This window comes from Struthio camelus, chromosome 8 (assembly GCF_040807025.1).
Source record: "Struthio camelus isolate bStrCam1 chromosome 8, bStrCam1.hap1, whole genome shotgun sequence".
In the NCBI taxonomy this organism is placed as follows: Eukaryota; Metazoa; Chordata; class Aves; order Struthioniformes; family Struthionidae; genus Struthio; species Struthio camelus.
This window is the reverse complement of record NC_090949.1, coordinates 9,596,052-9,618,415: the sequence shown is the minus strand read 5'-3', so window position 1 is coordinate 9,618,415 and position 22,364 is coordinate 9,596,052. Positions and strand designations below refer to the sequence as shown.

At 64.7% G+C, this 22,364-nt stretch overlaps 2 protein-coding genes across 5 annotated transcripts in view; both read right to left on the bottom strand.

The window, feature by feature from the left end:
* Positions 1-819: 819 nt before the first annotated feature.
* CRIP2 (cysteine rich protein 2) lies at positions 820-12,060 on the bottom strand. Of its 2 annotated transcripts, none has more exons than XM_068952032.1 (8): positions 11,859-12,060; positions 3,828-3,922; positions 2,488-2,545; positions 2,234-2,374; positions 2,066-2,134; positions 1,692-1,786; positions 1,422-1,479; positions 820-1,308 (listed from the first exon to the last, which is right to left on the bottom strand). In XM_068952032.1, the coding sequence occupies exons 1-8, from the start codon at positions 12,013-12,015 to the stop codon at positions 1,241-1,243; spliced, it is 741 nt and encodes a 246-aa protein (XP_068808133.1). In that variant the 5' UTR covers positions 12,016-12,060; the 3' UTR covers positions 820-1,240. The 2 variants fall into 2 exon arrangements, with proteins under 2 accessions (XP_068808133.1, XP_068808134.1); XM_068952033.1 differs by lacking the exon at positions 11,859-12,060 and adding an exon at positions 4,054-4,213.
* Positions 12,061-19,942: 7,882 nt separating this feature from the next.
* Positions 19,943-22,364, bottom strand: part of MTA1 (metastasis associated 1) — a 93,037-nt gene continuing 90,615 nt past the window's right edge. For all 3 annotated transcript variants that reach the window (XM_068952028.1, XM_068952030.1, XM_068952031.1), the window contains one exon: positions 19,943-21,624. In XM_068952028.1, the coding sequence (XP_068808129.1) occupies positions 21,486-21,624 (139 nt within the window). In that variant the 3' untranslated portion in view covers positions 19,943-21,485. The remainder of the gene's footprint in view (positions 21,625-22,364) is intronic.

The following is a 22,364-nucleotide window of genomic DNA, read 5'->3' as shown; positions in this document are numbered from 1 at the left end:
ATGTCCACAATCGCCGGCCCTCTCCAACTTTCTTATCCTGTTTGCAAGTCGCGGCTGAAAAAATTAACAAAATACTTGACATCCCCAAGGGGCAGACTGGTTTCCAAGCCCCTTTTGGCAATAAGGGGGCAACTTTCAGCTCGCGTACGTTTCCCAAAAATAAATACAAGACTGCAGCGCGGCTAAGAGGCCAGAGCTGCCTTCTCCCGCGGAGCAAAGAGCCGCGCTGCCGCGTCCGAGCCTGCCCCGGTGGCCCCAGGGCAGCACGGAAGGACTTGGCCCGGTTCAAGGGTCACCGGGCTACAAACCCAGGCTGGAGGGAGCAGTAAGTGCTCGGCAGCAGGAGACCGACCCGTACCTTCCCTGCTGCGCCTCGACGTCCCGCGTGCCCACAGCCAGCTGAGCTACCCAGCGGTCGGGTCATGCCCTCCTAGAGCAGCGTCTCCCACTGTGGGATGAGGCCGGTGATGGGCAGCTCCCGGTTAATTTGCGCAGCCCTGAAAAAAAACAGCGCGGAGAGGCTGCGCGCTCCTGCAGGTCTTCCCAAGCTCGGAAGAGAGCAAGAGCCCGGCCGGCGGCGGTGGCGGTGGTGGCGGCGGCAGGGCTGGCCGGCCGCGCGGGGAACGCTGCAGCTGGCCGGCGGCTGAGGCTGCCCCGCGGCTCCGGCGAGGAGCTGCAGCTCCCTCTCGCCCGGCCGCCGCCGCCGCTGCAAGAAACGCGGCCGCTGCAACGTCTCGGGGGGCTGCAAACCCCGAGCCGGAGGAGGCAGGGCGCGCGCCTGCTCCCCCAGCCTCCCGCCACGGCGCAGCCACACCAGGCATCTCTCAAAACCTTTATTGGCAGCAAAGGACGAAAGAGGCCAGCCCTGCGGCGGGGCAGGGGGCCCGGCGGGAGCGAGCGGGCCTCGCCGGCAGCGGGGCCCCGGCGCGCACGTGGCCTTCTCCAAAGCCAGGAGCGCGTATACATCTGCTTATAAATAAACGAGGACGACAACACCAAACCAACCGGGCTCGGCAGAGCGCGCGCGCGGCACGACCAGAGACACCTTCTACCTTTGCCTTGAAACACTGAAGCTTATATTAGAGACTGTGATATAGAGGGCGGAGGGCAGGGCGGTCCTGCCCGCCGCAGGGGCGGCCGAGCCCAGCTCCGAGGCCAGCCTGGCGGAGGTCTGCTCCGGCTACTTCTACCAGCAGCGGGTTAGCGGGGGGCCCGGAGCGCGCGGCCGGCCGGCCGCCGTCTAGGGCTGGTTCTTGGCCTCGGGGTCCTTGTCGTAGATGTAGCTGCCCACGGCTCCGGTGTTCACGCCTGCAACGAGAGGGCAGAGCGTTTGCAGGCGGGACGGGGCTCTGCCGGCGCGGCCGCGCTCCGGGCAGGCTGCGTGCCCCCACCCCTGCGCCCGCAGCCCCCCCGGCACTCACCCTTCGGCCCGAAGAGGATGCCGTAGCAGGGCTTGTGGCAGTACGGCTGGCCGTCGTGCTGGGCGAGAGAGAAACACGTCACCCCGGGGACGCAGGCACGCGCAGCAGCAGGGGGGTCCCCTCTCCCCAGACCCACCGTGGGACGGGCGTCAGCGCCGGCCCGGCCCCTCTGCAGCTTGGGGAGCTCGGGGAAGGCAGGAGATGCCTGCAGAGAGCCGGGGAGCAGGCGCCTGCAACGCGGGGGTGGGCCGGGGCCGGGGCCGTCCTTACCTCCGCGTGGCCCCCCGGGGTCAGAGTCTTGCTGCAGCGCTCGCAGCGTAGGCAGGGACGGTGCCAGTCCTTCCCCAGCGAGGTCACCTTCTCGGCTAGGGAGGGACGAGGAGGGACGGTCAGCCCGCCGCACGCCGCTCCGCAGGCACGCCAGCCCCTCGGCCGCCGGCCGCGTCACCCCCGCGCCGGCACCTCCCCGCGCGCGCCCGGCGGCTCTGCGGCCCCCCGCTCCCAGGCCGGGGTGACGGAGGTCGGCCGAGCAGCGCTGTTAAGCCCACGCCGCGGAGCCGGGAGGGGAAGGCAGGGGGCCCGGCGGCCCCCCGGAGCCGCAGCCTCCTCCCGCCGGCCGCCCCGGGACCCGCTCGCAGCCTTACCGAAGTAGACCCTCTTGCCGCAGCGCGGGCACATGTTGGGCTCCCCGGTGAAGGTGGTGACGCTGGAGGCTGGAAGGAGAGAGGACGTCAGCGCACCGCAGCGGCGGCAGCGGCACCCGCGCGGCGGCTCGGCACGGGGCCGAGCGCCCCGGCCCGCGTCCGTCCCACCTTTGCTGGGCCCCTTGGGCGGCGCGGCGTTCGCCTTCCTCTCCTCCACCTTCACGGCGTGCTCGATGGGGCCCGGAGCCGTCTGCCCCTCGATCTGCGGCTTCTCGTAGATGTAGGAGCCGGCGCCGCCGATGTTCACCCCTGCGGCGGGGACAGAGCGAGGCGGCGGTGCGCCGGGGGCCGCTCGGGCTCTCCGTCGCCCTCCCGGCCCTCCCGCCCCACGCGTGCCCGGGGCCCGGCGAGCGGCGACCTACCTTTGGGGCCGAACAGCGTGGCGTAGCAGGGCTTGTGGCAGAAGGGCTTCCCGTCGTGCTGGGGAGAGAGGAGGGCGTCAGGGGGCCGGGAGGCGGCGAAGGCCGTCTGCCCCTCCAGCGGAGCCCAGCCACCCAACCGCTCACCGCTAACACGCGAGTTTGCGCTTCAGGCAGCCGCCGGCTCCTGTGCCGCCGGCACGGTTAGGCTGCTCTTAGATGCACGCGGCATCACGGCGAGATGGGGTCGTTTCTGCCAGGGGAGCACTCATGCCCCAGCCCGAAGGCAGGCACTTTACGCAAACGCAGAAGGCCACTTTTTTAAAAAACGCGGCTGCCCCGAGATAACGGCCCTCCTGCTCCCAGCCGCCGTTTCGCACGGGGCAGCGGGTCCGAGAGAAAAGAAAGAGCGTCGGTGGGCGCCGGCGCCGGCGAGGCCGGGGCTGCCGCCCACGGGGCCGGGCGCAGACAATCCCCGCGGCACGCGTCTCGCCCTCGGGCGACCCGGACCACGTCCTCGGCGCGGCAACCGGCCCCGGGCCGCCCGGCGGGTCGGGAGCGGGGCAGGGCGAGAGCAGTCCTCTCCGGCTGCCGGCGAGCGAGGCAACCCCGCAGGAGGGGCGAGCGAAGTCCCTTGCCCTCGGCCAGCCCTGCTGTTGCCCCCCCGGCGCGGAGAGCAGCGCCGGGCGCGCGGGGGCCGCGGGAAAGGCTGGGCGAGCAAGCGGGCAGCCGGCGGGGAGCAAGCAGCTGCAAACCATTGCCAGGCATAAATATCCGCGCACTCAGAGCGTTGCCACGCTGGAAGAGAGGATAAACATTTAGCTGGTCTCCCCGCGACACCTTCGCAACCCGGCCAGGCAAGCTGGCTTTGGAGGCGCACGGAAAAGCAGGGAAGGGCCCGATCCTGCTCTCCGCGCCACCAAGGGGGCCTTGACTGCCATCCACCCCGGGAGCAAAATCTGGCCTTATATGGAGACACAGCAAAGTCCCCCGGGCTGAACCGGCCCGGAGCCCAGAGCTGCCCAAAACGCCCCTGAGGCGAGGCAAGAGCCCCGCAGCAGCCCCCAGGCGGGCCGGGGACTCGCGAGGCCGGCCGCTGTCCCCCGCCGGCGGCAGCGGCCCCGCGGAGCCGCCCGTCCCCGCTGCTGCCGCCTGCCACGAACGGCACCGTGCAAAACGCGGCCCGCAGGGTGTCCGGCCGGGAAAAATCCCGTTAGCGAAGCAGATGCTGCCAGCGCGGCGCGGCGCGGCCCCCTCCCCAGCCGGCGCAGCACCACCGCCGCGCGCCCTCCAGCACCCCGGGGCTGCTCTGCCCCCGCGGCGGGGGCCGCCCCGGCGCTTACCTCGGCGTGCCCGCCCGGGGTCAGGGTCTTGTTGCAGCGCTCACACTTGAGGCAGAACTTGTGCCAGTCCTTGCCCAGCGAGGAGACCTTCTCGGCTGCAAGGGAACACCGAGAGCAAGGTGAGCGGCCGGCGGCTCCGCAGTCAGCCCTGGGCGCAGCGGGGGGGCCTCCGAGGGGCTCGCTTTGCCACGGCCCGCGAGCTCCCCGGGGTGCTGAACCCTTTTACCGGGCCCTTTCCTGGAGCCACTCGTGCTTCCCCTACATGGGGACGGGGACGGGTGCGGGAAGGGCCTGTGCGCGGGGTGGCAGGCCGGGCACGCAGCAAGCGACACATCCGCTTGCTCCCGGAGCAAAGCCTCTTGCAGCCCTGCGCCCATGGAGGGGGGTGGGGGTGGGGGGCAAGCAGCCCCCCCCCCCCCCACAGCGCCAAACACCCATCCAGCAACAGTAGCGTTTCCCTTTCTACTCGCTGCGTCTATTTTTACCCGCCGCACCACCCGAAATGACCTTTCTCCGATTCAAATATTTTGTGTTACCATGCCCACCCCATCCCCACCCGTTTAGTCATCCCTCCCCTGCGCGCATCCAGCCCGGCTGGCTCCCCCCGCCAGGCGTTTCCCCGAAGGGCGCCCCCCCCTTCCCCGGCGCGGCAAGCAAGGGCGCCCGCCGGCACGTCTACGCCAGGGGACTTTGGGCCCCAAAAACCGCCGGTGCAGAGAGGCAGCAGGTAAACCCAGGGAGGGAACTCCTTGGAGAGCAGCTACCTGCACGCAGCACGCCGCCTCCGGCCCGTCCCCCCCCGCCCCCGTATTCAGCCCTGGCCCCTCGCCCGGCCCGGCCGGTCCAGGGACCGTCTCGGCCCGGCCCGCGCTGGCGGCCGAGTCCCCTTCCCCCGGCCGGCTCTCGCGCGCCCGCTGAGACAGCTGGAAAACGGCACGGCTCCATTAAAACCACCATAAAACAAAACCCTAAGAGCCAAATAAAATATTTAAAAGGCAAATAAAACGGCACGGCCGCGAGGCGGCCCCGCGCGGCGCTGCGCTCTCCAGCCCCGTCCCCGGCGGCGGCGGGGGGCGAGACGGGGGCCGCAGGGCAGCGCGGGTCCCGGGCAAACAGCTAAGATCAGCCGAAACAACAGCCGCCGCCACCCAAAAAGCGGCGGGGGGGAGGGGGGGGGGAGGCTTTCGGGGCGCAGCGTCGGCTGGGAGCAGCCGCGAGAGGGGGGCAGCAGCCGGCAGGTCCCCGCGCCTCCCCTCCGCCGCCACGCGTAAACCCGCGGCTCGCTCAGCGGGCTGCTCCCGCCGACGGAAATTTGCTGGAGCCCCAGTTTCAGCAGCGCGCGGGTCACGAGAGCCGACGCACAAAGGGGACGTCCCCTGCTGCACCCCGGCTAACGCATCCCCCCACCCCGGCCCGCGCGGCCACAAGGGAGCTGGCGGGCTCCGCAGCCCCGGCAGGGGGGCAGGCTGGCGCAGCGCCCCGCCGCCCGGGCGCCGCTGGGGCAGGCTGGCGGGACGCCCTCCCGCTGCACGCAACGGCTCCCCCGGGACGGCGCGGCCAGCCCGCCAGCCCCGCTCCGCCGGCACCGCTTCCCAGGCCGCATTGTTCGCGCCGAGCGGAGGAAACAGCCCGGAGCCGCCCCAGCCCGTTCCCGGGGCACTGGCGTCCCGCTCGTGTCTGCGCTGCCCTATAAATCACCGCGGAGAGAAAACACCTGCGTCCAGATTTCCTGTCGCTGAACCGCATCTGCCCTCTGGTTGCGTCAGCCCCAGCGGAGCAGCCCGCGGCCCCGTCCCCCCGCCGCGGCCGGGCCCCAGGGCCGCCGCCAGCCACAGGCGCGGGGCTGCGTTCGCAGCGGGCCGCAGAGGGACGTCGCCGGAGCCGGCTAAGAGGAGAGGCCGCAGCCAGGGAAACCCGCGTGGGGGCGGCCGAGCCCGACGCGCCCGGGGAAAGGCGCTGAGCGCCCGCCACGGCCGCTCCGCTGCAAAGCAGAGACAACCCGGCTCATCCCTTAATTACCCGCCGTGCCCGGGCAAAGCAGCACCCCCACGAGGCGCCGGCGTGGGCGAGAGCAGGGCAGAGCGCCCATCTTTTCGGGATGGGAACGGGGCGTCGAGCGTCCCTCCGCCCCGCCGCGGAGCCGCGTTACGCCAGCTCGGTGCCCTCGCGCGGGCATCTCCACCGCCGGGCATCACCTCCGCCCGTCTCAGCCCGCGGCTCGCTCAGCGGCGGCGCCGCGTCGGGCCGGGCTGCGCAGCCCCTCCGGGAAGGCGCCGCGAGCGCCGGACCCGGCGCGAGGGGCGCGGGAGGAGGGGGCCAGCCCCGCGCCGCAGAGGAGCCGCCCGTGGCGGCACGGCGCTCCGGCCTCGGCCCCGCTCAGCGGCGGGGTGCCACGTCCCGCGTCCCCAGAGGAGAGCGACGCAGACGCGCTTCAAAGCGGCTGCAGGCACAAAGGAAAGAGAGAGGCGATTAGAGAGACGAACCGGGCAAGAGGCTGCAAGCAAAGCCGAAAGCGCGGGCAGCCGAGAGCCTTGTCCGCAGGGGTCAGAGCCGCCGCGCGGGCGCAGCGAGAGCCCCTCTCTGCCCGGGTCCCCCCCCGGGCCGGCAGCCCCCGCTGCCGGCAGCCCCGGCTCGGCCCCGTGCTCGGGCGTTGTTTGATTTCCAGCCGGCAGCCCTGATGTGCCGCGCGGCTCCTTTCCGCCCCGCTGCTCCCGCCGCCTCTTCCTCCAAAACGACCCCTACTGCCGGCGCTGTCCTGGACGCCAGCCTTCAACCTCCCCGCTGCGGCTCACGAGCCTGGGGCAGCCCCCAGCACATTCCCGCGCCTCTTCTCAGCCCCGCTGAGCCGGGCTTTGCTGCGGGACGGGGCAGCCGGAGCGAGCCCAGCCGCGTGCCCCGGCGCCCGGGCACCCCGCCAGGCCCAGCCGGCAGGAAGGCGAAACAACCCTGGCCGGCGGCGCGGCGGGGACAGCAGGCCCCGCTGTGAGAGCGGGACTAACGCGGCTGTTCCCTAGCGAGGCCCTTTCCTTCTGCCCCCAGGGCGGACGGAGGAAGCGGCCCGGGAAGGGCCGGAGGTCTCGTGCGGGGGGAGCGGGAGGCGATTCCCGCGGCATCGGCGGGTGGGAAGGCTGGTGCACGCGGAGCACGATCGCTCCAGCCACGTGCCGGGACCCGTCTCCCGGCCATGCCTCCTCGCCGCATTTGGCGCACGTGGGGCTGTCCCACGGTGGGCTGGCGGACAGGAGCTGTGCCCCAGGGCACGGGCACCACCGCTTGCCCCAGCGCAGCTGAAAGCAGCAGCGGGCCGCGCACCCCAGTCTCTGTACCCGGCTGCACCGTCGCAGCGACCCGTTTTCCATCACCTCTCACTCGGGCGTTCCTCCTGCACCTTTCCTTCCCTCTCCCCGGTCCTGTCACCTCACCTCCCGCCATCCGCGTGCTCCCACCGGGGCCAGAGGAGGGGGACGGGGGCAGCAGGAGCTCCCCCGGCCGGCCCCCCGCAGCCCAGCGAGATGCACTGCAAAGCTACCCCAGGAGGGAGCACGAGCTGGTGTGACCCCCCCTCCGCCTCTCACCCGGCCCACGCAGCACGGAGGCTCAGCCCGTCGTGGCCAACCTCCAGCCAGCGTCACCCTGCCCGGCTGCCCCAGGGCCCCGGCACGCGGGCGCTGCAGGCAGAGGCACCGGCCTGCAAGGACAGGCAGGTCTGCGAGCATCCGCCTGTCCTGCAGCAGCTCGCTGCACGGCAGGCAGCTGCGGGCGAGCGCCCGGGCGGCACGCCAGCCCCGCCGCGCCACGCGCGAGCCCCAGCGCCTACGGCAAGGCCCGCACCTCCCGTGCGACGGGCAGACACCTCGCGCCTGCCTGTCCCTTCCTCCCACAGAGGATTTTCTGCTGCTCACGACATTTTCCCGAGGGAAAATCTAATGCTAATCAGCCCGTCCGCCAGCTTCCCACAGACGCAGCCCTTCCCCTGCCAGGGCCCTGCGCTGCGAGCAAGAAACTGGTGCATCCTTAGTTACCGTTTGGCAAGGCCCATGCACGCCCTGAGAGCAGCCGCGCTGAGACATCGGAGCAGGCAATTACATAAGGAGCCCAGCCAGCGGCTGCGCCGGCAATGGAGAGGCTGTGCCGACGCCGACGGGCTGACTGCTACCCAGGCCGCGCTCAGAGCGCCGAGCGCCGCTGCCTTTGTTAAGAAAGGCTGTAACCCGCGGTCAAAATAAAGCCCTCCCGGCTCTGCTGCCCGTCCAGCCCAGCCCAGCCGCTCGCAGGGAACAACCAGTGCCCTCATCTAAGGACAGCGGTTACTTATTAATCGCAGAGCGGCTTCTGCAGCTTGAATTTCTGCAGGCAGAGCCACCTGCGCGGTGCTCCGCAGGAGAGCATCCCCGGCCCTCGGCAGCCCGGGGCCTCGGGGACACGAGCGCGACGGCGAGCTCGGGCATGGGCCGCAGGCTCGGCTCCCTCCCCGCGCCCCGTCCTCGTCCCCCCTCCGACACCCCACACCCCAGCTGCGCCCTCCCGCCCGGCGGCGAACCACGGAGCGCGCACGCGCTTGCAACAACCCGGGGGCCGGCGTCCGCGTTTCGCTCGGGACTCGGCGGGAAACGCGGCCGAGGAAAACAGGAAACCTCCCGCTGCCGCGGCTGCCCCGCGGCTCCCGGGGCCGGGGGCGGAAAGGGCCATGCAGGGCTCCGGGACCCTGCAAAACTCATTTAAGGTTAGCAATACAAAAGGCAGCTCAGGAAATCTTTGGCTGTTTGGCTTCGGGCGGCTCCGGTCTCTCGAGCGCTTCCTGCCAGAACAGATAACCCAAAACCGCCACCACCTGCCAGCGCGGGAGGAGAAGCCAGCCGGAGAGCCCCAGCCAGGCTGCTATTCCCGCAGTTAAATATTCACTTGAGCAGTCAGACCTTGGGAGAAGAGGAAAGTTAGTCCAAGCAATGTGCTTTAAGGGGGGGGAAAGCCAAAAACTATTTTTGTATTTTCCTGTGCTTTTTAAAGAAAAAAAGCTCATTCTGTAGCTCAGGAAACGCCCACATCCTTCTGACTGCACAGGGAGGAGTCTGCTGGATTTTTCCAGGGAGCATGAAGCAACAGGCAGGCTGGAAATTAGTTTTCCATCGGTACCTATTATTGTTAGTTGTGCTCATTCGCTCAGCCAGTACTTAGGCATCTTACAGGAGGACTGCGCAGGGCCGGGAACAGGACGCGGTGGCATTTCTCACACATGATCCACGGTTACAATTCCAGGCATTCAAGAAATTATCGTTGCCAGCGTTCATTCAGCAGAAGCGAGTAGCGTTCCCGAACAAGCAGGGCTTTATGAATCACTCCCTCCCGGCGAAGCCTCGGGCCGGCCGAGGAACTCACGCGCGCGCACCAAGCCCTCCGTGCTAGGCGCGGGGCTCCCACCGCCGCCCCACCGACCCGGGCACGGAGGAAACCCCGGATAACCCCCGGCAGCTCCCGGCTTCGCCTCCCCCGCTTCGGCTCCACCGGGGCTGCCTGCGGAGCTGCTTCCCAGCCTTCAGGAAAGGCCGCTGGGAGTTTTTGTTCAATTTTTATGCGTTAACTAAACCAGCTTGGGTTTATTCTTCTGGAGCCCGGGCGGTTCCTCAAAGCAAAGCTAAAGACGTCAGCAAGGACGTGCTCCATTGTGTTTCGACGTTGGCCAAGGAGCAGCTTCAGGCCTGCTCCAGTTTCAGACTCACCCCCCATCCCCTCTTAGGGGGACAACCAGTTGTGTGGCCTGACAGGAAGGCGCGCGACGGGGGACCGCTGGCTCCCCAGCGCCGGCTGGCAGCCTCCTCCCGGCTCTCCTCCGCGACTCGCGCCCACCTCCGCCCGGCTCCCCCAGCCGGGGCTGCCTCATCCCCGGAGCGCGAGGAGCAACTCTGACCCCAGACTAGTGCCCAGCAGGCTGGACAGACATGCAGCTTTCTGCTTAAAAAGGAAAAGATTCACGCAAGGAAGCACATCCAAGAGGCCGAGCCGTTCCCACCCCCACACAAATAGATTTATTTAAAGGAGGAAGACAGCAAATTCTTATTTCTCTGTGTTTACTTGGAGATGGCTGGAGAGGAATGAAAGCTCCCAACGCCTCCAACACTCAGGCACAACCAGCACCCGCTGGCATTTCTCTACCAAACAAACCAGCTGAAGCAGCGGGGGCTCGGGAAGCTGGACCTTTGGGGTGCCCACTTTGCTAAATCGCAGCAGAGAGCGGGAGGGAGACGGGACTCGGCACGGCCGCCCCAGCACAGGGGAGCAAGCGGGCAGCCCTGGGCCGGGCCAGGCCAGCTGGATCGCACGACCAGCGGGTCGTCCTAGAAAGCAGCTCAGCCTGTGCCAAATTTCCAAAGCCCCAAAGCCATGAGAGCCGCGCTAGCACAGCCTCACCTTGCAGAAGGCGGCCAGATCCCTGCCCCAGGGAGACTCCCAGCCTCCGGCCCTCCTTGTGCGCTGGGCACGCAGGCTGAGGCTGGCTCCACCAAGTCAGGAGATCAGCTCCTGCCTCCCCCCAGCCCCTGGCACTTTCTGCGCCTAAAAGATGGTGCTAACCCCAGGATGCCCAACATGAGACACCCCAGAGACCCTGACCAGCCGCAGCACCAGCCAGGGCCCTCGGAGACCTGCAGAGGCTTGCTGCTGCCCAGACCCAGCCGGGGCATGTCGAGATGGACCTCTCAGCTTAGGCACTGCCTTTGAAAAAGTACCATCATAAAAACCTCACAGCGTTCATTAGCTCACCCACCTGGGGACTCCCTGCACGGGGATGGGCAAGAGGCACGACTCAGGGCGAAAGGCACGCCTGAGGCACGAGGTTTGCAAGGAATGGGAACAAAATGACTGAAGGGGAATTTTGTCTGCACCTGCCACCTTCTGCTCCTCCACACCAAGCACCACCCCACGACTCATGGAAGCTGCCAGTCCCCCCCAGGACAGCGTGTCCCAGCCCAGACACCCAGTCCACATTAGATGGGCCAGATTCCCCTATGCCCAGGCCAGCGGGTGCAGGGGGACGTGAGTCCCCCCAGCCAAGCGGGGGACACCTCGCACCAGACCTCTGCACCAGGACAGGTTGCAAGCATGCACCTCAATCAGGACCCCTTGCCTCCCCGCTTCACGCCAGGGAGCGGATGAGGGTGCTGGAGCCCCCACTGCCACCTGCGCCCCCAGTGTCACCTGCCCCACGGCCACCTGGCAGCCTCCCCCAGCTCAACCCAGGGGAGTGGTGCACCGAGCTGCAGCGGTGGCAGAGCAGAGGGGGGTCCCTGCCACCGTGAGGGGTGACCGGGGAGAAGGCAGGGGCTCCAGGGGCAGGGCTGCACGTCCAGTGGCCCCCACATTGGGAGCAGGGGATGTCCAGGGCACCCGCACCAGGGTATGCCCAGGCCGGGAGCCACAACTGGGGGCAGAGTGGGGGACTGGGATGTGCCGGGCTTGGGGAAGGGGAACCTGGGGATGCCCCCAGCTTGGGGAAGAGGACCCGGGCACGAAGAGGGGACTCAGAGATACCCCCTGGTTTGGGAAAGAGTGACCCAGGACAGAGAGGAGACCTGGCGATGCACCCAGGTTGGGAGAAGGGCCATCCAAGGAGGTGCCCCCAGCTCCGGGAAGGGGCACCTGGGGAGAGAGAGAGGGGCACCTGGGGATACACCCCGGCTTGGGGAAGGGGGACCCGGGGATAGAGAGGGGCACCTGGGGATACACCCCGGCTTGGGGAAGGGGGGCAGAGGACAGAGAAGGAGACAGGGATGCACCCGGGTTTGGGGAAAGGGGACGTGGTGATACACCCCAGCTCCAGGAAGGGGGACCCGGCCACGGAGAGGAGGAGCCGGGGATGCACCCGGGCTTGGGGAAGGGGGAGCCGGGGATACAGCCCAGCTCCGGGAAGGGGGACCCGGAGACAGAGAGGGGGACGCGCCCCGGGGCTGGGGGAAAACAGGGATCCGCCCTGGCTCAGAGAAGGGCAAGGGCAAGGGCGTGGGGAAGGGGCACCCGGGGCCCCGCGGAGGCGCTCACCGAAGTACACCGTCTTGTCGCACTTGGGGCACTTGGATGCCATGGCGGGGAGCGCAGCGCGGTGCCGAGCCGAGTCGAGCTGAGCTGAGCTGTGCCGAGCCGAGCCGAGCCGAGCCGAGCCGCGCCGTGCGCCCCGCTCCGCCCGGCCGCCGCCCATTGGCCGCGCTGCTGCCCGGGGGGGCCGGGGCGGAGCTGCCGCGGAGCGTCTGCCCGGCCCGGCTCGGCTCGGCTCGGCTCGGCCCGGCTCGGCTCGGCTCGGCTCGGCCCGGCTCGGCTCGGCCCGGCCCGGCCCGCGGCAGGTGCGCGGCGCGCCGCCCCCCGCCCCACCGAGCGCAGCCCCGAGGCTGCTCCAGCTTCGCCGCCCGGCACCGCGGAGCGCGGCGGGGGGGCGGGGGGGGCGCCCCGGCTTTGCACAGCAGCCCGGCTATGGTGCCCCCCCGCCCCGGCCCTGCGGAAAGGGGGGTGTTACGAGGGGACAGGGCAGGGGCGACCGCCCGGCAGAGCTGCTGCTGCGGCGGAGCACGCTGGTCCGTGCGCGGACGGGCATCCGCGCCGTCGGAAATGGGTTGGGTCTCACCTGCGCGGCGCTGCTCTTAGCGCGGGCTGAGCGCGTCCGCCTGCGCCGGCAGGCGAAGGCAGCTGCCGAACCTCCTGTTCAAACCCTTCCTCGCCCTTTTTCCCATCTCTGGAAGCCCAAACAATCAAAGTCCTTACGATTCCCCTTAGCTTTTTTTAGGAAAAGAGGTTGACATTCAGCAAAGTGACTTGGCTTTTTTTCACCAGCTTGCTGTTGGTGAAGCTGGGCCCGGGCTGAGCATCAGCGCAACCTCGCCTGCCTCTCTGCACGTCCCGGCTCCTAGCGGGCTGCTGTTAGCGCGCGAGGCCTGCAGGTGCCAGCCCCACAACGCCCCGGCCCGGAGCCCACGCCAGCCCGGGAGCGCTCCCCCAGCCTCCCCCCGGGGCAGCGCACGGGGCCCTGTACCGCTGGGCTGGGCGAGGGCACGGGCTGCGCAGCCTCGGCGGGATGCGCGCCGGCTCGCAGCCGTCCTTTACAGCTACAGACCGGTCGCTGAGAAAGCGCCAGCTCCGCACGGGCAAACATCACCAAACGCAGCGCCGGGGCCGCTCGTCCCCTGCGGGTGCCCGGCGCCGGCGGGAGAAGGATGCGGAGCCGGAGCCAGCGGAGGGGCAGGGGCCGCCCGCAGCAGCCCGGCGCTCCGGCGAAGTGCGAGGTATTCTTAGACGCATTTTTTCCGGATGGGATAACTGAGAAACCCAGATTAAGTAGCCAGGACGACAGGCCTGATAGGGGAGACCTTGGCGGGGGGACGAGGGAGAGAGGCCCTGCCGGAGCGGAGATAGCGGCAAGGGCAGGCGGGCGAGGGGAAGGAGGACGGCGCGCGGGGCAGCGCTGCCCCTGCTCAGCACGTGGCGGGTGCTGGTCGCGGCCCCTTTCCTGCCCCGCCGCATCCCTGCGCCGGCGGCAGAGCCGCCTCGCCGCAGCGCCCGGCGCTCCGCGTGCCTCCCTGCACCATTTTGCTTCGTTACCATGGAAACAGCCGTGTCAAAAATCCCCCCGGCCGCCGCTGAAGCGAAGGGACGGGCGGAGGCAGCCGGGGGGACCTGGCGCGCCCGGCGGGGCTTGCGGCACGCGGCCGAGCCCCCGGGCCGGGAGAAGCGCCTGCTTGCAGGGATGGCCGGATCCCGCGCGCCAGCCGCTCCGGGGGCCGCCGGGCCGGGCCGGTAAACAGGAAATCTGCCGTTTGTGTAAGCCGAGCCGCTGCATTATTCATCAGCGCGCAACGCCGCTGCCGCCCGGGCCCTCGCAGCCGGCGCGGCCGCGGCGGAGCAGCCCCGGGGCTGCCCGAGCCCCCGGCGCGGACGCAGCACGGGCGACACCGGCTAAGGAGCCCAGGCGGCCGGCGCCGCGGGTCTCTCCCGGCCGCGCCGGGCGGGAAGGGCTCCCGGGAGGCCAGGCGTCCCCGTCACTCGGCCCCGGCAGCCCAGCTGCTGTCCCAACAAAGCGGGGCTTTGTGGCCGCCAGCCTGCGCGGGGCAGGTGGCCGCCACGGCCGTCGCCGCCGGCAGCCCCCCGGGGCACCCGGGCTCGGGGAGCCCCTGGGTGCCCGGCGCAGGAACTCAAGCAGCGGGCACGCAGCCCCTCGTGAGAAAGGCGCTGCCGGGCGCCGGCAGCAGCCGCCCGCAGCAAGCCGGCCGCCCGCCGAGGGCTTTTCGCGCGCAGCGGCTCGGGGAGGGAGGGGGGGGGATTAAGACAAATCACCTAAAGGTGTGAATCCGTGCCTGCAAACGTGCTAAATCCCGAGCGGATACGCTCGCTCAGGAGCAAAGTGGCTTTAGCTCGTCGTGCCTTAATCTGCGGCGGCTTAGGCCGTGCACGCTGCCGAGCCGGGCTGCCCCGGCTGATGGGGCGGGCGACGCAGCCCAGCACCCTCCTCCCCGCCCCGGGCCGACAGCTCCCGTCCTTTAGCGCCGGGGAAGGGTGGGGAGGCCGCTGCTCCGGCTCTCCCGGCCCCGGCGGTGCGGGAAGCTCGGGTTTCCTTGGCGACGGCGGCGGATGCTGCGTTTCGGCAGCCCGGGGAACGCAAGGGAGCGTCGCCGAGCGGGAGCGATGCCGAAGGCGCCCGCGGGACGCGCGGAGCCGCTGACCCATTTTCCTCCAATCGCGCGCGGCCCAGCCCCGAAACGGCCTCGGGATTTCCTAAGCCGTTCCCGCCAGCTGGCCGGACCCACACCGCCGCGCAGGGCGGTAGTATTTGATCCCTATGGATCTGCCTGCCCCCGGGATCACCCGAGCAGGCGGCTCCCGGATGCGGGGAGCAAGGCGAGCGGCGCGACGTCGGCGTGCCTCAGTTTCCCCCACCGTCACCGTCTCAGGCGAGGAGCTGTAGGAGGCAGCTGGGGGAGAGGCGCGAAGCGGAGCCGCGAGGCCCTTCCCCGGGGAGGGTGGGGGGGGAATATGTAATAATAGCGGAAAACAGTTAAAGAGGAGAAGAAAAGCCCGCACGACGCTGCGCGCTGGGTCCGTCCAGCGGTCCGCCCCGGGGGCTCCCAGCGCCCCCGCCACCCCCGGCTGGGGAGGAGCCTGCGCCCCGCACGGCGGGCGAGGGGCGCTCTCGGCGGGCCCCCGGGGCGAGCAGCCGGGGTTTCGGCCAGACGGGGCAAACGTTTCTCGCGCTTTTGCCTCCTCCTGGGCGGCCGTGGCGGGCGCCCGCGGCCGGGGTAGGAGCGGGGCGCCCGGCGCTGGGTCTCGTCAGGCGGCACATGCCGCGGGCCGGCACGTCGCCGAAAATCCACTCGTCGCTCCTCTCCTTTAAAGGCAGCGGAGCCGCAGCCGTTATCGGGCCGAGGCAGATAGGGGCCGCGGCGGCGGTGCGGAGGGGGGGTCGGAGCCGGGAGCAAGCGGCGGCCGCTGGGGCCCGCTTCGTCCCGCCGGGCCAAGGGCCGCCCCCTCCCTCTCCCGCCGACCGCCCGCCTCTCTCCCCCAAAGGGCTGTTGCCCCGTGGCGGGAACGGGCTGACGGAGGTCCCGGGGGCAGGAGGGACGCCGCGTGCACCGAGGCCCCTCGTCCCTGGGCGGGCACCCCCGTAACCCCCTCCAGCCCGGCTCCGTCGCGGCCTTTTTCCCCAAAAGGGCCGTGCTTTAACCGCGGGTGGGACGATCTCCCACCGCCTGGAGGAGCTTCGTGGCTTCTTTACTCCATCAGTCAGTGCCAGGCACCCCGGTTCTTCGCCCTGGAGGAAAGGCGGCAGAGCCCGGGGGCGGGCAGGCGGGCGGGGGGCTGCGCGTCGGCGGCCGAGCGACGGGAACCCCTCGATAAATCCCAGCGAGCCGTTTTTCCCAGCGCCTCACCGGCTCCAAGCTGCCGGCGCGTGCCGAGTCCGAGCACCCGTCCCACTGCGAAGGGGGTCGTGACTCACCCACCCTGCCCTGCTTAAGGGCAAGAAGAGCATGTGGCCCTTGAAAAACCACTCAGATGTGGGGAGGAAAAAACAAAATACCTCCAGAAAAACAACAAAAAAAAAGCTCATTTCTTTGCCCCCCCCCCGCCGGGAGCCGTGACCCCAATTAAGGAGAAAGCGGTCCGCAGGAGGAGGCTGAATTTACGGCACGGGCGCCCGCCCCGGGGACGCAGGCAACCAGAACTGCAAAGCCCAGGGCAGGGATCGACCTGTCCTCGCTCGACTTTTTTCCGCTTTGGGGAGGGCAGAAGAAGAGAGGGGCTCCCCCGCGCTTACTGCGGGCCCTGCGCCTCGCACCCGCCCTCCCGCCGCCCTCAGGGTCCAGCGCGAGCGGGGCGCCGCGGGAAGGGGAAGGGAAGGCGAGGCGCTGCTCGCAGCCCAGCGCGCCTCCGCGGGGCCGAGCGCCCAGCCAGCGCTCGGGGGAGGCGGAGGCGGCGGCCGCTGCCGTCCACCCTCCCCTCCTCTTTCCCGTTACGTCTTCCCCTTTCCGGCTCCCGCTTGGCCCCGTATTGGCCGCTTTCCTTCCTCCCCTCTCCCCCCCGGCCTTTTCCTATTTCTCCACATAGATTTCGCAGATTTTGTTTCGACTACTCTCTTTGGAAACGAGTCGTGGCTCTCCTCGTTTTCCTTTCACCCCTCCTTTCTTCTCGACGGCAGTAGCAGTACAGCACCCACAGCCCGGGGCGGCCCCAAGTGGCGCCTTGCACCTAGGAACGAACACGCAGGCAGCGGCGTTGGGGCAAGGGGCCTGCCTGGAGCTCACGGAGGAGGAGAGGGGACGGACGGACCCCAGGGCAGCACCCTCTGAAGTTTCTGCCCGTCTTTTCTAGTAACAGCTTCCCCCTCCCTCCCCGGGGCCTGCACCGGATGAAGGGAGCAGCAGAAGCTCCATCTTTCACCCGTTGTCCACCCTGGCTGCCTGGCACAAGCGCCGCGACGTGCACCGCGGGGCAAGGAAAGGGGGCAGGGAGAGGTGCGTGGCCTCCCGGGGCTGCGGGGCTCAGCCTCCTCCCTTGGGGACACGAGACCACGTTCATAACCCCAAGGTGGGGGGCACGGCCGGCTCCCAGCGGCCCTAGGCTTCACCCAGGTGAGCCGGGCAGCTCGAAAACCAGTAACCAACTAAGGAGCACCTTTACAGAAAAAATGCACACGGGCAGAGCTGGTAACAAGGCAGCTAGAGAGGGCTGTCACAGCACGGCTCACCTGCCTGCAGACACCTCCTTTCCTCCTCTGGAATAAGCATCGACAGCAGCGTTACGGTGAAGGTGTTTTGTTCCATCAAGAGGGCAAAGTTTTAAACACGAAACATGACATGCTTATGAAAGCTGGACTCTGCAAAACTCTTCCTCCTTCTTCTCCCACTCATAAAATTTGCTGAAGTATTTTATTCTTTGTCTTCTCTTAAATCCCATAGCAGTGCACGCTTCCAATACCACTCTGTTCCAGGCAGAAAATTCCACATCAGCATAGCATTTCCCCGTGCCGCCACTTCAGCAGGTTAATTGAACTTTCCTCCTCCCCTGTTCCCACTTGGTGGTGGAAAGCAGCTCCATCAGTACGCAGACTGGCCCGCTGGAAAAGCCTCCCAGGCTTGCCAAGGTCTGGCCTGTGCGACATCTGCGCCCAGGACCCAGAGCCGCAGCAGAGCTGGCACAGGCTCCAAGTTTCCTTCGGAATGGAAATCTCAAAACCCATTGTGCTTTACAACTCTACAGTAATGTCTCAGTTACAGTCTACCTCCCAAATCAGGAGTCCGAATGCCAGAAGTGCTAGTTTCGGTCATATTTGCTTTTTCCACACTATTTCAGTAGTGCGTGTTGTTATAGGCAGCGTACTGCTGTCGCGTTGCTGCGTCAAAAGCACAGCTTGCATGAAGTTGCTACTGATGAGCTAGTAAAATGCAAAACTATAACCCCGCCACGTTCCAAAGTTAACGCTGAAATAAAAAAAATTCTGTAACAAAAAAGTGTTTTGTCTTCAAGTATTGTGGGAACATTTGAATTTTTGGGGTTATGGCTCCCCCAATGCTTTTTTGACCAGCTCCCTGCTACCTTCAAGCCTGTAAAACTGGAAGCGTGGCCGTGAGCCTAGAGGCTGGTGCCCTCTACCCGCGCGAGGGCTCACCCAGGACAGGGCCTGGAGTACAGCCCTCTCCGAGCCCACGTTTGCTTCCCTGCAAGGTAGAGGAACAGTAGGTAAAGAACGAGGTTGCCAGGGGCACATTTCTAAGGGAAATTACCCGAATGCACGTGGCATAACTCTTGCTATGGACCGGAGAAATACGCAGCAGAAAACAACTGCTCTGGTCACTGCGCAGTCACAAGCCCCAGGCTCCGCAGCACGCCTGCTAACGTGCCCGAGAGGAGAGGGCACACCTCCACGCCCGACCGCAAGCAGTGATCTCAGACTGCGATCCCTGTCCAACCGAGTTTCCCATTACAATTTGCCCCCTACGGTCTCCAGGGCTCTTTAGGAGGTGGAAGCGGGAAGCGCGGAGGGGACGCTGGAAGCGAATCACTGTCCCAGCTGAACGCGCCCTTTTACAGGGCGCTAGAGCAGAAACAAATCAAAGGCAAGCCCCGGCACGACAGCGAGCCTAGCACATCAGCACGTGAAGAGAATATGGTTTTCAGCAGAAGGAGAGATGATGCTATGGGACAGGGTTAGTGATAGCAGCTGGCTCTGAGTGATGGCCTAGAACTGGATAGGTCAGTGACGGGACCTACCAGTTACGAATCTCTCCACTTTTTGGGGCATAAGATATTTCTTTGGTTTAATCTAAAGAAACCTTCCAAATGGTCTTTCCAAGCTGTTACAAATCTAGGACAGTGAAACACAAAGGACTGAAGTCTGTTACAATATACCCAAAAAACAGCATCTGTATTAAAGAACATGCAAGGGATCCTTCAAAGCCAGGGCAACGCAGGATACTCTAGAGCTGCCTGGACTCATTTCCAAAGTCATCTCTGGGTCTGAGAAAGCTTTCAAGTCCTTTGAAACTGCAGAGCTGGCACCCCCAAGTGGTCACTCTCAGCCACTTCGTGCAGCTTGAACACCCTTATCCAGTCAACAGTTCCCCCGCTGACACCCGAAGTTGCATCACACTCCCAGCAGGCAGGGATCTGAGCTCCCTGAACATCCGCTGCTGTCGGAGCGGACATGGCAGAGTACAGCTCTCTGCTACAGCCAAGGTGTCAGCTCCAAGCACCACTGCAAATGGGCTAACGCTCATTCGGATACAAAGACACCTTCAAAGTGATCTCCTCGGATTTCGTTCTGCAGGACGGAGAAGTCACCACGGGACCTTCCCCTCACAGAGGGGAATCACGAGCCACAAAAAACTTTCCCACGGTCAGCAATACTTATGTACAGAGGGCTAATTCCGCCATTTGATGGTGGCAAAGGAAAAACTACCTGTGCACTTCACAGTCCTGCACTGCGCTTGCACACAGCCTGCCGGCTTCCGGGCTCGCAGGCCTGGTCCCTGCACACACAGCATATCCTTCAGGTACGGCTGCCTCCTCTTGCTTTTAAATTATGCATGGGAAAACAGGAGAAGCAATACAGAACAAGCTCATAGTTATCTGCCAAGTTGCACAGCCATTAACAGCCACAGAGCAAGTCGTACCACTCCCGAGCGGCAAACGAGAACGAACGTTGAACCCACTTTGCTTATCCCAGTAGGGAGCGGATGTATAAACGATGCGCTTAAACGTCAACATCTCCTGTGAGTAACCCACAGGGATTTCAGCCTGCCACACTTCATGGCACCGAGCAGCAAGCTGTATGAGCCTCCGCAGACAAAAGGCTCATTCAGAGCTTCAGTGCTGCATCTGTGGCAGTGTTTAAATGAAGGAGGGAGTGAGTCAGATTCGGAAGTGTCAGAAATATTTAAACTGCGTATTAGCGGAATCAAACTATGAACCGCTCTCGCTCTATATGACTTAATGGCACAGGCAGCACCGGGAAGCACCGCAATTGCCCGAGCACTTCAAAACAACTCGCAGAGGTAAAGAAACAGGCGCAGAGGCGAGCGCGCCAGCCAGATGGCACCCCGGGCAAGGGGCTTGCCGACTATTTCAGAACAGACAAAAAGCAGATGTTTCACAAAAGCTCACTTTCCAGGTTTATTAAGTAAAGTTAACTGAATTGATTTCATTTTGTGGGGATTCCTTTCTGTCTAACCCAGCGGGTCGGCAGAGTTGCACAGAATCACGGTTGGACTGTGATAACCCAAATACAACTTTGGCTCATCTCACTGCTGACACATATGGAATGACTTGGGGGTTATTACATGCTGTGTCTGCTTGAGGCAGGTACATGTACAGATCAGCACAAGTTGCAAATGATAGTTTACATCCTTTCAAAACAGAGCAGGGCATTCAGCAAATGCACTGCAATGAGAAGACATATGAAAAAGAAATTATACAGACTTGCAAATACATAGTAAGTTCAAGAGATGCAAAAAACTTCAAACACAAGAAATGTCAAGGGAAGAAAAAAAAACACTTAATTTCAGACACAATGTGTTCAAATTAAAACCCAGCTGTAATTTAAATTCCCTTCAAAATGGGAAACATACAATAACGCAATTTAAGAGAAACCAGGTTTTGGCCTGGGAGAGACGTGTCCAAAAAACACTGTCGCACAAACAGGTTCAGAATTCTAAGCAAAATGTCCCTGGGCATTGGTGTACTTGACTCTTGGAGCCAGAGCAAAGCAATTCATTACACTTGCTGGACTGCTGGGCCTACTGCTGGGTCTCGGTGGTATAACAGCACGTAGGATTTCCAGATGTCAGAGAGAAGGCAGCACGCAAACTGCTGGTTACTGAGAGAAACGCTACAAGCCAGATCTCCCAGGGATCGACTAGAATAAGGACATCTAATTCTGGTAGCCCGGCCTCCACTGCACACCCTGTTAGTGTAATGTTCTGCAAGGTTCTTCAGTTCTCAGCTCACTCCTTTCTCAGCCTGAGTTGTTTCTGTCTTGTGCAGGAGCACAACTGGCCGTGCAAAATGATCCAAAAAACATAAGGGACAGGACCAAAGAAAACTGGCTGAACCTGGGGCTGGCTTTCAGCTCCTACTTCCAAATATCAGTTAAAGGTTGGAAATTTATCTACAAAAGAAATAATATAAATGAAATAAAAAATGGCACCGTCCACAAAATTAAAAAAAAAAAAGAAACTTACAACACAGCCTTGTAAAAACGGCTTTGCAACGAGAGCTCGGTCACAAAATGAAGGGTTCTAGCTCTTCATACATCAGAAGAGGAAACAAAGCTAAAAAGTACTAGTCCACATTCTCTTAATAAGTTAAACTTACTTTCCCTCCCCCATCTACAAAAGGGGTAGAAGCAAAGGGGAAAATAGGCTACCAAAAAGAAAAAAAAAAGAAAAAAAGAAAGAAAGAAGAGAGAAGGAGAGAGCGCGCGCAAGAGAGAGAGAGAGCAGTCTGTGGTCAGAGGCTCAGAGCAGGGCTGAGTTCCTTTTAAGGGTTTAAAAGATGCAAAACAGTTCCTCAAAAGTTCCCTCTCTTCAACAGTTAGTTCAATGCTGTAGTCATAGAAACTCAAGTATACACTGGAGGAGAGATTCTTTCAGGCAGATCCACCGTCATTCGGCGAGAGCTGCTCAGTGTGTGTTAATCCTCGATGATTATGGGTTCATCATTCATGGGCTGGCGTAACTGCACTGCCTGCATTGGCCGGAGGATAATAGGCTTGTAAGGGCGTCTGGCGGCTCGCTTGGCTTCAGAAGAGGAAAGCAGCTTGCGGATTTTCCTGCAGAGAGGGGGGAAGAAAGAAATCGATTACAGAGACCGAACGCTTAGGCATTTTAAGATCTCTCCATTTCTCCAAGCAAAACCAGGCCTGCAGAGGCTGCTCACTAACAGGAGGGGCTGATGCTGTTTACTTCAGCAGTGTTTTCCCCGGGGAATTTTCGTTTGCTGATATATAAACCCACCAAGGAAGATGAAATTGCACCCCCTGCTGCAGAATCGTTCCTCTGCACAGCGGAAGGCACTCTCACCCAGCTTTGTAGGGTCAGGGCCCAACGCTGTAAATATAATAACATGCGAAAGAGTTACGACAAGCAGTTTCCACACCACTAGACATTTATTTTGAGGCGTGCAAAGGTGTGCGTCACGCTGCGGATAGCTCTGCGGGAATTTGCAAAGCCAAGTTACAAACAAATCTCTTCTGGCATCGTTGGCCACTTCGGTGCCTGTTAATCCGTCTCTCGCAGGGCTCGCTCCGACGTTCCTCGCTCCTGAGCGGGTGCGCACAGCTGCCTCTTCCAAACGGACGTCAGAGCACAAGCAGCAAAGCCAGCAACGCTTAGTCTCCCACAGAGTTACGCTGCAAGGCCAGACTCCCACAGGGGAGCCCTATGACAGCTATTAGGGAGCGAGCCCATACTGGCGCTTCCCCCCATCACTGGGTGCGTCCCCCCTGCTCTTACTTTCACAGATTTGCAAGGACGTGATGGACGGTGTAGGCCCCAAAACACATGCCGCTGA

Bases quoted from the DNA above. Each gene is read 5' to 3' on its own strand.
- CRIP2 (XM_068952032.1), bottom strand. From the start codon at position 12,015: ATGGGCGGCGGCCGGGCGGAGCGGGGCGCACGGCGCGGCTCGGCTCGG. The intron at 2,546-3,827 runs GTAAGCGCCGGG...CTCTCTCCCCAG, and splicing joins CCCCGGGCGGGCACGCCGAG to CACGACGGGAAGCCCTTCTG. The intron at 1,309-1,421 runs GTGAGTGCCGGG...CTCTCGTTGCAG, and splicing joins CATCCTCTTCGGGCCGAAGG to GCGTGAACACCGGAGCCGTG.